General features: G+C 31.8%; 1 protein-coding gene across 1 annotated transcript; it reads left to right on the top strand.

Annotated features, from left to right (window-relative positions):
• The first annotated feature begins 1,659 nt into the window (after window positions 1-1,659).
• Window positions 1,660-11,612, top strand: LOC120344013 (glutamate--cysteine ligase regulatory subunit-like). Its single transcript, XM_039413088.2, has 8 exons — window positions 1,660-1,846; window positions 2,204-2,275; window positions 2,454-2,595; window positions 2,682-2,800; window positions 3,980-4,087; window positions 6,631-6,745; window positions 7,118-7,208; window positions 7,622-11,612. The coding sequence occupies exons 1-8, from the start codon at window positions 1,709-1,711 to the stop codon at window positions 7,728-7,730; spliced, it is 894 nt and encodes a 297-aa protein (XP_039269022.1). The 5' UTR covers window positions 1,660-1,708; the 3' UTR covers window positions 7,731-11,612.
• Window positions 11,613-12,666: the final 1,054 nt, after the last annotated feature.

Genomic DNA, 12,666 nt, shown 5'->3' with positions numbered 1-12,666 from the left:
CATTTTAGGCAAACTTTTAAAACTTTGTTTTTATAGAATAACGCATGCCTATCGCGTATCTATCTGTTTGGAAGGAACCGAATTTAAATATTCATATATATTTGATATTTTGATGTGCTGAATATGTGAACACAAAGCATTTGTAACTAGACATAAACAAAACAATTTTAAAAAAATTATCATGAATCAGAGCTAATTAAGTGGACTTCCGTTATAAATCGTTGGAACCAGTCCGTGACTGGGTGTATTGTATTTTCTAATCTCCGAGTCAGATAGAGGTATGAACGTTTGTCATTCTCTATATTTACATTTCTGTAATCTTTGTCAACAAAAGTTCGGAACAGGAAAATATACGCGCCGCGATTTCATTCCAAAAAGAATTCAAACTGGGGGCGACTCTGATTTATTTAAATACTAAAGTAACGCTCATCGCGGCTAAGTTATGGAATTTTAAATTAATACATCCGGTCGTATTCGAGTGGCGCTCGCTTTAAGACAAACAAAATATATTCTCGGGGTTCTCGCACCCGTCTTAAGTTCTTTTTAATTACTCCAGTGGCGTGGTCGACGTAGTGAGTGTTTGCGTCACGGTAGGCCTATTGTGTATAAAGGTGGAGATACATTTCACTCTTTCTTACAGTGGCATGTGGTTTCAACTCATCAACTCGCTTAAATTAGTTTGACATTAATTATAGCCACAAATGTTTTTATTGACAGTCTTTCGTTTTATCCAATGCCCACAGGGCATCGTACAGCTTTACAGCTACGCTCATACTTCGATCTGAATGCTCTTATATCATAATATAACTGTGCACATTTTTGTCGTTGGTCGAGCATGGAACATTCAACGGAGTACCATGTCAAAAGAGGCCCATCTATTGACTGTGTTAAGCGGCGATATATTGCTACTACAGTGTTTCTCGGAGAAACGCCTCTAAAACGCCCCGTCGTTGTCTGGTTAATAAATTCACTTAGTGATAGTGACTCAGCATGAATTCCACCAGCCGAAATATGATAAAGAGAATAAAGAGATAACGAGCGAGTTATTCGAGAATATTTTGAGAACGTTCAATAAAATACTGAATTATCATGCATTCCTGCGTGTTTCATTACTGTTTTGAAGGCGGCGAGGACGTGTTATACCTAGTACAGTACTGGTATAAATAAAATAGAACAGGTTGCACTAGCTCAGAGAAGTGGTTATTGCGGAACTTCAATTATCTTTTAGCCGATGTTTACACAAACACAACTATCAGACTTATGTATGTGTGTAGATAGCCTAGATCTATTTATGCCTGTATGCTGTTATGATTATTACATATGGTAATATAAAACAGCAGAATACAGGAATAGGGGCATTCAGATGTATTGATGCGCCTAAATATAGAAATAATTTATTTTTGATCAAGTTTGTTCAGTTGTTGAATGCATTGCAATAGGCCAAGTCTGTAAGTACAGAAGTAAATTGCATTTACATCGCAGATCAGCACTTGCAACTTGTGTAAACTTCGATTTATCTGATGACTAAAAACTGAAGAAAGTAAAAACAGAAGAAAAATCTGCTAGATCTACTCTCAATTAATGTTAAATTTTATGTGTTGAAAATATTTCTATTCGGACTAAATTATAAAATGAATTAATTTTGTTTATATTTTACCAGAATAATTTGGTTACAGAACTTCATTCGAATAAAAAAAATAATTTAACAATGAATATTATGGAAACTGATAACAAAGATATGGCTAGAATGGTTGTCGGCCATGCAAACAATTTACGAATCCATTCTGGAAACATAATCAATTGGTTTTCATTGAAGAAGGGTGTTGGTAAAAAGAGTTCAGAAGAGGTAAGTTCAGTGTTGTGTGGATATAGTCAAGGTCACAAACATCAACACAAATTGTCAAAAGTAATCGAACTTACATAAAGATGTAATTGCAAACCAGATTTGAAGATTGAAGTGAATACGTACGTATACATGATTGGTAGTATATATCTTGTCTAGCTGTCCTAAAATCAATTCTGCTTTTTATATGTCATCTCTAACCCTATTTGTAGGAATGCATTGAAACTGCAAGTCAGGACCAAATATTTATTCATTTTCTCAACTCCTTCAAGCTATCTGAAACCACTTGAACAAAAGTGTAGGAAACATGCATTTGGTATAAGTCCTTTATACTATAAATATATATTCCTCTTTTTACAGCTCATCGATTCTGTTGAAAGCACAATCAACGCATGGACAAATTCTATTGGCCTTGATATAATGAGTATTGAGGTTAGATATGTTTATTATATTTTCTAGATTTACATTGTCTGATTCACCAGTTGGCATCTGCGAAGGATTGAATTCTCAGATACATTGCACAATTTTCAAATTGTGTTCAAAAATCAGTTATTACTAACAGTTGTTATTAACTGTAGTATGATGTAAAATATTTTTTGTTTTCGCTCAGGAACCCCTCGGCATGGTTGATATAACAAACAGATCACTTGTGAAAAAATTTGAAAAAGACGATCATGATAAATTGAAATTTTCAGTAAAAATATTTTTGACTCAGTGGAAGCCTGAACTAATTCGACAAGCCATTGATCAAGGTGAAGTATCTTTCTCAATTGATAAGTTTTTATTTAAAAGTAAAATATTTTCTGGTAATCTTAATGTTTTTTATTTCTCGTTTCAGTATGTCAATCATTGGATGTGACGTCAATTGATTCAGTAATCGTATCCTTTCCAATGACTCCATTAACTGATGTCACTAACAATAATAATAGTACGATGCCAGAATTCAATAAAGTGAAGGTATAATTATATCATACTACATTGTCTAGGCAACCTTTTAACTGTTGACTACACTTCACAGCCACATTCTATTTCCATTTTATTTCATATTTTTTGTGGTTGAGCTGAAACTTGTCTAATCGTTTTATGTATCGAAATTCTCTAAGATAATTTTGCAAGTTTTGTTCTTGATTACAGATTTTGTTTGCATTCTTGACGTCCTTAATCATGCATCTATTGTACCATTCATGTATTGCATTTCTGTTGATTAGGGAGTCAAAAATATAATTGAACTTTCAAAACATGTCTATGTGATAAGGACGGTCATTTTTCTAATCTACCAAATTTCAATTCTAATTGGGAAAATATGTTAATTTACAGCATAATATGAACAATTCCCCAATACCAGGTATGCTGCCAATGAAGTTTGCTCAAATTATTTGAGTTGAACATTGACCATACTATAGTAAATATTTCTTTCATAATGTCAAAATATACTAATATTTGATTAAAGCTTAGTCATATAAAGCAAACATGAAGGGTGGGTCCTAGTATCATAACCATAACACACTCTCATACCTATATTAATATGACCATAAAGACTATATTTGTTTTGGTACAGACTTCTCCCCAACTTTGTTTACCTTTACTGTTTACTTTTCTGAATTTTCTCAATTTGCATTCTTCCATTGATGAAAAGTTAACAATAGGTAAAGATGTTGTATTCATCCTTATTCTATTCTTTTTGAATCTTATCATATTGTTTCTGATCTTTTTTTTTAAATGAGCCATTCAAGGTTTTCAAATTTCTTCATAATTTGATTAATTATTAACACTACCAAGTTATGCAAATAAAATGATAGATAGTATGATGAAGATATTGAAACATGGCACTTTTTTGGGTACTTCTGTAGGCTGTAATTTTATTTCGATTTTCCCTACTTTATTTCTATTACAAGTTCGGCAACTGTCTGTGTTATCCAAGTGAAATTAACCCCTGCCCATAGGTTTCATCCCGTTTAGGCAACTTGATGTAAAGTAGGCGAACAATGAACAAAATTAGTTACCTCCATATTGCTACACACACTTCTGGTGCTCCCTTATTGATATTCAAAATCTTATAACCATTTATTTAATCACTCTCATTTGGTTGATAATATTTCAATCAACTTTTCCCAACTTCATTTTTCTACATTTCAGCCTATTTGGAAGGAACTTGAACACTTAGTTGATACTGGGAAAATCAGCCATATCGGTGTCACTGATTTTGACAAACAGGGATTGGAAGAACTTCACCAATGGTCAAGGGTGAGGAAAACTGCTTTACAAAAAATTATATGTCTTGGTTGAAAAATGAACAGTTAAAGTCATTTTAACAGTAACGAATGAGCATCATAATAACTCAAAATGAAATATTCAGTATTAGAAAACTTTTTAAAACAAAATCGTAATCAAATTAATAAATGCTGCTCAAAAAAGATTTTACACTATGATTCAAGTTTGTTTTTTTTCTTATTTTTCAACAAGTGTTTAATGTTTATCCACAAATTCCGTAGACTAGCCAGCCTATTTGATTTTACTTGATGTATCCTGAAGTTTTCATTCCAGGTTTTATATCTCAATTTATTTGTACAACTATTTGTGCAACTACCTGTGAAAACATTGCATCTGGATTTAGAAATATTTTTGCTGTTGTGTAAGAGTTTGTCATGTACATCCTCAAATAAATACCGTTTTATCATCAGTAAAATCATGATTTCATATAAAAATATTTGGCATGTCGCTAAAAGATTCATCTAGATTATTTAAAACGAGTGCGAAAAAAAGCTATAACAAAAGAATATTTGGATATACCGGTACCTGCTTCCAAATAAACTGATAAAAATATAATGCAGGCAACTTTGCATCATCCTCGAAATTGAGGAAGTCCTAATCAATTCAATAGTTTTGTAAACAAAGTGGAAAGATGTTGAAAGTCATCTTCAAGTTCTGTGCAATCTTCTACCTGTTGGTGACATTTTATCTTACATAAATAAGGTCAAAATTAGCAAGCTATAATGGTATAGCACTTTTACCTCATTTTTTCATTTTTGAATTATCTTAATTCAAATTTTTTTTAATGGTTTGATTTATTTCTTATATAATCATAAAAATGTTTCATAGTCTATTCATTTTATGTTATGTAATTGACCCTCAAACTTTTTATCTTAAAAAAAAATTATAATATTTTTGATATTCATGTCCCAAGAGTCTTGTTCAGGTTGAGTTAGGTTCAAAGGCACGATGCCACTAAATCAATCAATTTAATAAGCAGTTTTGTGGTAGCGCACAGATTGCTTTCAAGTGGGTATCAATTGATATATCATATTGCATCAAAAAGCATCTAATTTGTAAGCTGCTGTATAATAAGTAGCAAATATGTAATTCTTTAAATAATTTAACTTAATTATAGGTTTCCGTCGTATCAGTAGAATATTGTAATACCTGATAAATCAACTCTTTGTTGATATTAATTCAAAACAGGAAGTAAGACATAGATTATCAAAATATAAAAAATATCATATCCTCTAATGATTTCATACTATGAACTGTATTTCTTGTTTATAGCATATTTACAAATCATATATAATTTAATCTATGTTTGTTCAATTAAAATGCGAAGTTGCTGACAACTTGCTGTCATGATGTATGTTATGTGATTCTAAACTTGAATTAAGTGAATTACCGCTATGTAAATTCCAAAACAAAAATTTCTATTACCATCTGAATTCAACAAACATATTCTGAATTATAGCATTATAAATGATTCATCTGACTAAATCATAAACTATACCAAATTGGGAAACTTGTATTTTTGCACCTGTCAATCTGGCATTTTTGCATTATATAAATTTTAAAAAAGCATCGATAAAAATGACATTCCATTTTTCAAGTAGATTTTGTTAGAAATGAATTACTGTTATAACTATGTAATACCTATTATACCTGATATTGATTACATTTTGAGTTTCGAGACTAAATTGTACTATTGTTTGAACAGTTTTATGCAATTGCAATATTGCATCATTTATTCCCTCGAGCTATGCATCAGTATTAAAGAATCTTACTCTTCAACCATTATTGATACAAAAGTACATGAATGACGGGAAATATTTTTTTTTTCTATTCCATAGTGTTGTTTTACATCACAGTCACAGTTGACTAATAAAGCTGTGCTCATTAAGGTTTCACATAGTAGCCTATTTGTTTAATTTTATTTCTGTAAATTTTGTGAAATTTTTGTATGATGAAATGTACAGTGTGTCCATAAAGTCCCTTCATATTTTCAATTTTGTTATGAAGTCAGTTCTCAATATATCTTAACCAGGTTTTTGTTTTTTAATCAGTAATAGTTTAGTATATTTACCTCATTTAATACATCTGTGAGGGCCAAAATAATACATGGGTACATCGATAAATTCCCTTTGCAATTTAAAATTTTTTTTAAAAATTTATGGACAGCCTCCATATCAATCACCTTTCTAAGATTTTTCAACCATTCGTGCAAAACAATTTTTCCTCATTCCGTATGTTTAAAAAGGAGAAAAATTTTTTTCTCAATTCAAATATAGAGAAAACCAAATTCCATTGTTAACAAGGTTGGATGAATGACAATAGGGACCCATAAATCACAAGTTGTTTTGGTAAAAACATCGATCACACCTGGTTCTCACCTATTTGCAATTCTCAATGTAACCTATGCAAAGCAATGTTAAATGTACCAAAATTTATAATCAATGAACTATGATAAATAATATTTTTTTCCGTGATGACTTTGTTAACTTACAATCTAACCAGTAATCGATTTCCAGATCAAGCCATCAATTGATCAAATTGGAATGACTAATTGCTGTACCGTACCGGCAGATTTGATTGAATTTTCTAAAGAATTTGACATCGAACTTCTGTCTCATAATGATGCACCTGGTAAACATATTTTTTTGAACCACCTACTGATAGCATCCATTCAGTCAATGTATGATCGGACAAATTATTAACTGAATGATTATTCATATTACAATGGAGTAAAGTTACTTTTTTATTTTTTGTGATTTACTTTTAGACTTATTGCGCAACATTTCTGTATGCAAAATTGAGAATAACTAGCGGCATCATCTTACGATTACAGTTGAGAACAGCTTATGTATTTCAGTTGGCCAGTGTTATATTTCATTTGAATTAGTTTGGTAATCAATACAATTCAATAGGATAAAAAGATTCTCATTAAAAATAAAACCTACATGGTAGTATTTGGTCCTCGATTCTCTTTTATTTTAAAGAATCTAATTGTTTTACTAGAAATTCTCACCGCACGCTCCTTCCAAAATTTGTTGCAAGACACTATACAAGACATGAATGCAAATGAATGGACACCATCATTTGTAGCAAGGTATGTTTTACAACATATTTTTCATAGTAACAGGATTAAATTTCGCAATATATTTTTCATAGTCAGAATAGTATGTTTCGCAACATATCTTTCCTAGTAAAAGGAGTGTGTTTCGCAATACATTTCTGTGTAGTCAAGAAATAAAACCTGGTAGACTTGCTTGGTTTGATAAACTTGTATCAAAGCATTTGAAGAAAGTTTTATGACCTCAGCTCTATTTTAAATAGAGCTACTTGGAGATGAGCATCATCAAAACCCAATTATGGTCTCGTTTTTTTAATAGGTCAAAACTCTTACTTAGTACTGTACTGTTATGCTTTAGCCCTGGCTTGCTTCTATTTGTTGGACTTTTATTGGTTATATTCTCATATAATTGTACATTAATTAATAAATACTTTCTTCGTATATTACAGATATTCTGTCATATTACGATGTAGAGGAATTGTAGAGGCAAAAGGTTACGTGGTTGGTGCAGAAAGAAAGGTTTCTTCTAATGGTGTTGAAGATTATGGGTTTTTCTGAACTCATAGTCATGTTGCAATTGTTTTATATATTTGGTTGAAATGTTTTGCACTGCTTTATTGCTCTAGTAGACAGTAGGTCAACATTGCCAGGAAGTAGTCCGCTAGGGATTTCTGATTTTGTTTTACGTATATTTTTATTTCCATTATTTTCTAATTCTTGAAAGCATTTGATACATTGTTGAAAATCCCACCGTTTAATTTTGTTCAATAATTTATTTTTTATGCCAGGCTTCCAGAGAGAATTGGTATGTTCGCTAATTCTTAAAAAATTTTACATTACATCCTACATTAATATAGTAAGATATTTTGAAAACTGGTATTCTTGTAGTCTGTATTTGTGAAAGTCTCCACCAGCGTTCTATATTGGGCTATGAATAGGTAATCCGTCTTTGAATGGGAGTCTCTTGCACCAAAAAGATCATGGTTTGCATAAGTGCAAATTCTTCTCTTTGTATAATAGCATGTACTATTATGACATAAAAAATTTGCTGCGCTTGTAGTACTTTAGGTGTTCTAACAAACTTTAGTTGTAGTTATGGTGTATTTTTACTTCTATCTCTATTTGGAATGGATTGGAGATATAATATCATATGTTTCTCAAGGTTTTTAAGTTTCACAAGCCAGCTGACAGTTTTACTCAACTTATATGCATGGGCTATTTGATAAAAATTCAATTCTGAATGAATGCTCAAAATATTCCGCTGTACCAATATCCAAATTCTTTGATTGTCATTAGGTGCTCACAGGTTAAGCAATAAGGCAAACTGCTGATTTCCAAATGACATGAGATTTTCATTCATTTGTGCCATGAAACTTCTACTTTCGATATTCAGTGTAGGGTACTCCTGCAGTATATGTCGTACCAGGATAGGCTTCGGCCATAGTTTTATTCCGTTTTTCTTATATTAGTTTTATTACGAGTTCAGGGACTGTCTGTGATAGCCAAGTGAATATACCCCTGCCCATAAGTTTCAGTCTCTTTATACAACTTGATGTAAAGTAGGCGAACAAAATTAGTTACCTCCAAAACAACTCGTCATTTAGTGACGACTTTATATAGTTTTGGGTGTTTTTGAATGATTGATTGATGGGAGCGAGTGTGATTTCTTTTTCCATTGTAAGTTATGTTGGGTATCCGAATATCTTCTTATAAACGTCATCAGGATTCTCTATGCACTTCATTTCATGGCGTTAAATGATATAATCTGGCATATATTTGGAGGAAAAAAATCTTCCTGTTTTCAGAATTCATTTACTAACCATATTTACATATAATAATGGGTACAGAAATGAATAAAAAACATTTCGTTCTTTTTTCGTTATGTCTTTAAAATTCATTCCATGACCTGAGAGGTGGTCTTCCATTTTTGTGTCCAACATACAACAAATGGAGGCTTGATTGTTTTGTAGTGGTTTATTGTACTATACATGATTTATTCAGTAGAATAGTGTTACTGTATCAATGTACCTAGCTGTTGGTCATTGCTTCTACTCAATTGGAACTTGAAAGCAATGGGAATATTGTTTCATATTTTGATGTTGTATTTGGAGGGATTTTCTTGATCATAAAATAAATAATAACTTTTGTTGTTGTTACATTGGTAAGAGGTCCTTAGCTATAATTTAATATGAATAGTACATCCTTTTTATACATTCTTGTTTTCACTTCGTTGATTTTTCTGTTAAATTTTTGTCTTGTAAAAATATATGCCCAGATGTTATTGGTATTGGGCACTACTTGGTTTGGTATTGTTGAAATATGTTTTCTGGAAATGATCCTGGACTTTAACTAGTCCCAGCTTCCAGCTGATTTTTGATGCATATAATATTTAATACTCTTGTCATTTGTGAATGAATTGGGTGAATATTAGGTCTCCTCTTCAGCAGAAACTAACAAACAAATATCAATATTATATACCAGATAATATCATAAAGGAAAATAGCTATAAAAATGGTCTGATGTACTTGATGTGATGTGAAAGTTGGCTTTTATTGGCTGGTACTGTAGTATAAGGAGTTGGCATTCATGACCTGGTCTTGGGTTATGGCATTCATAAGCAGTTTTATGTGTGGGCCGTTCATACTATTCTTGTAGACACTCTTCTTTCAGGACGACTGCAGGATTTTTTTGTAAACCCATATTATTGTATATTTATATTTTTAATCGTAATAAATGGTATCATATTATAATTTTGCTCATAATTTTAATTTTACTCGTATATGTGGACAAAATACCTAGCAGCGCATTGCCGGATTTGAGATTTTTGTAATTATGAATAATAACGAAAGAGGTCTGATTCCCAACCTTTTTTTCAAGCGACCCGAATTTTTTTAGAAATTCTCTAAAATCACGCGACCCAAGTATATGCTTTAATACTAGGCGGCATGTAGTGTTTTTATGGTCGCAAGATACACTGACTAAAATAAAACAAGCATTTTTACTTAAAATTCTTTTTTCCAAAAGTTAACTCAAATTAAGAAAGCTGTGCTTATATGCAATAAGCAAGTTTTTGAAATCAAGGTGTGGCTTTACTTAAGCAAAATAAATGCTGCCCAGTTTTTTTGTGCTGTGACAATTACTCTTGACATTTCAATACTAATATAAAATAAAATCGGTAACTTTTAGTTTTTTTTTTTAAAACAAGTGACCCAAGAAAAATTTCAGGCGACCCAATTTTTTTTTTTCCATTTTAATTGAGAGTCTGATCTTGCGTGGGAAGAGATTTTTAAAACAAATTGGAAGATAATATATAATATCATTAACATTTCAAAAACCAGACTAATTTTTTTTTGTTTTGTTTGGCATTTTTTATTAATTGTTTCCATCCGTAAAAAGTGCATATATGTACTGACAATTAATTATTCATTCAAATTCATTTTTGGTTATTATTTACTGTGAGCCTATATTTTCTGGAAAAGCAACAATATCTTGCAGCTGTGTCATGTTTTCAAATCCTTGTTTAGTACTCTCTGTTTCTGCATTGTACTATCAAAATTCAGTTTTACTCAAAAATCATTATTTGCTCAATACTTCATAAACATGCCCAAAATGTTGTATGTTGCGGATTTTTATGTATTGTTTGGAAGTTAAATTATTTTCTCCACTAACATTATGGATATGTAAACCTTAAGTTTTGTGTTTTTTCTATGTTTATTTTGGTATAAAAAGGTAAGTCAAAATAGCACCATATTATCGATGGAGTAATCCTTGGTGAATTTTTTTCTGAAATCAGTGTCACTAATCTCCTGAATGTGTCTACATTATATGCATATATTTCGTGACTATATGAAAGGTTAGCTTCAACATCATGGTTGAAAAACTGCCAATATCCACAGAGCAAAGTTAATAAGTAATTGAGTATTCAGTAGTGTCGTTGTGGAAACCATTATTATGTCACTGTCATTTTCATATTTCTCTGATTCCAAGCCATTGAGTGCCACCATAGAAAGTGTGAAGGGAATGGATGACTCTCCTCAACCATGTTTTGGTTTGTTTAATCACCTGTTGGTACATCCTCTAGCAGCTAGCTGATCTTTCAAATGTCTGGGCTTATATCTCTCTGTGTGGTTCAATATCTGCTTGAATATCGTACTTGTAAGATAAAAGTATGTACTTGATTCTATAAATTCAAAATATTATTGCAAGTTGTTTTTTGCTGTAATTCCCTCTTCGTCCTGATTATTTAGATTTTCGTTTTAAAAAAGGGTTTGGATTTGGTTTAACTGAAGTATGTGTTCAACAGTTTTTCTATGCACTTGTGTACAGATGGGGTATAAATTACTTAATATAAACTGTCATGAGTTTTAAATAATATATTATGGTAATTATATGTAGTTGTAATGTAAAATAAATTAATCAATAAAATTCAAATGTTGAAAATTGGGGATGGATTTTATGACCGACGGCAGGACATATCACTTAAAGTAGGGAAAAATTTGGCAGGACGAGCTCAAAGTCAGAAACTTCGTGAAGAGTGACTTACATGATAAATTTTCCGAGCCCGACAAATAAAATCGATTAAAATATCCTTCATATGTAAACCGAGCTTTTACTCGCAAGCTGCCCTTGAACAATGTAGCTGCTGTCTCCGTGAATATTCATGCCTAAATCCTAGCTCAATTCTATCAAGTGTATGGCTTGAAATCGTGACCAATTTGAAAAGTATGCACTACTAATCGTACAAATTTTCACTCAACAGTGCAGCTGCGTGAGTTTGCTTGTTGATATCTGCAAACACCCGTAAGGCCGCTGCCATACGATCTTTTGCGCCAGTCTGTGAATGAAGAAAGGCGCGAATGCCATTTTCTCATGTCTAGCTCATTTCTCTTGACAGCATTTATTCGTGATAAGTATTTATATAGTGTGACTAACTGCCAACTTTTATCAAACAATCTTCAACGCAATTTCCCACCATGACCGTGCTTATACATATAGAATTGATAAACGATTCAGTTCTGTATTAGCCTATATATATATCTTTAATTAATATTTGCTGATAACTATTGGTTCAAATGTTCTCGACACAAGAACCAACGTGCGCGAGTGACAACGGTTGCAAATTGCCGTGTTTTTGAATGTCCATGGGTGCAAATGTCTAAGATGCTATCTTTTGGGTGCAATTCTACGGGTGAAAATATACGCGGACGCAAAAATGTTATCACCAAATCATTCATATATCTCAGCAACAACACTTTGATACATAATTTATGTATACTCAACAAAAATAATATACTCCGCTACTTTCATACATCTTTTTAAGGCTATAATTTGGCGTTTTCGGAACAGTGCAACGTAAAATTACCAGATCGTGTTCAGAAACTACATCTTATCTAAATGTGTTTAAGCGAGCATCTGAATGAATCAGCTTTTTTCCGCGAAGAGAAAATTGATTCGAAATAAGTTCCAAGAATAGTTTCCTCCGTGACGTTGTTGC

This window comes from Styela clava, chromosome 5 (assembly GCF_964204865.1).
Source record: "Styela clava chromosome 5, kaStyClav1.hap1.2, whole genome shotgun sequence".
NCBI lineage: Eukaryota > Metazoa > Chordata > Ascidiacea > Stolidobranchia > Styelidae > Styela > Styela clava.
This window is presented reverse-complemented; position numbering and strand designations above follow the sequence as displayed.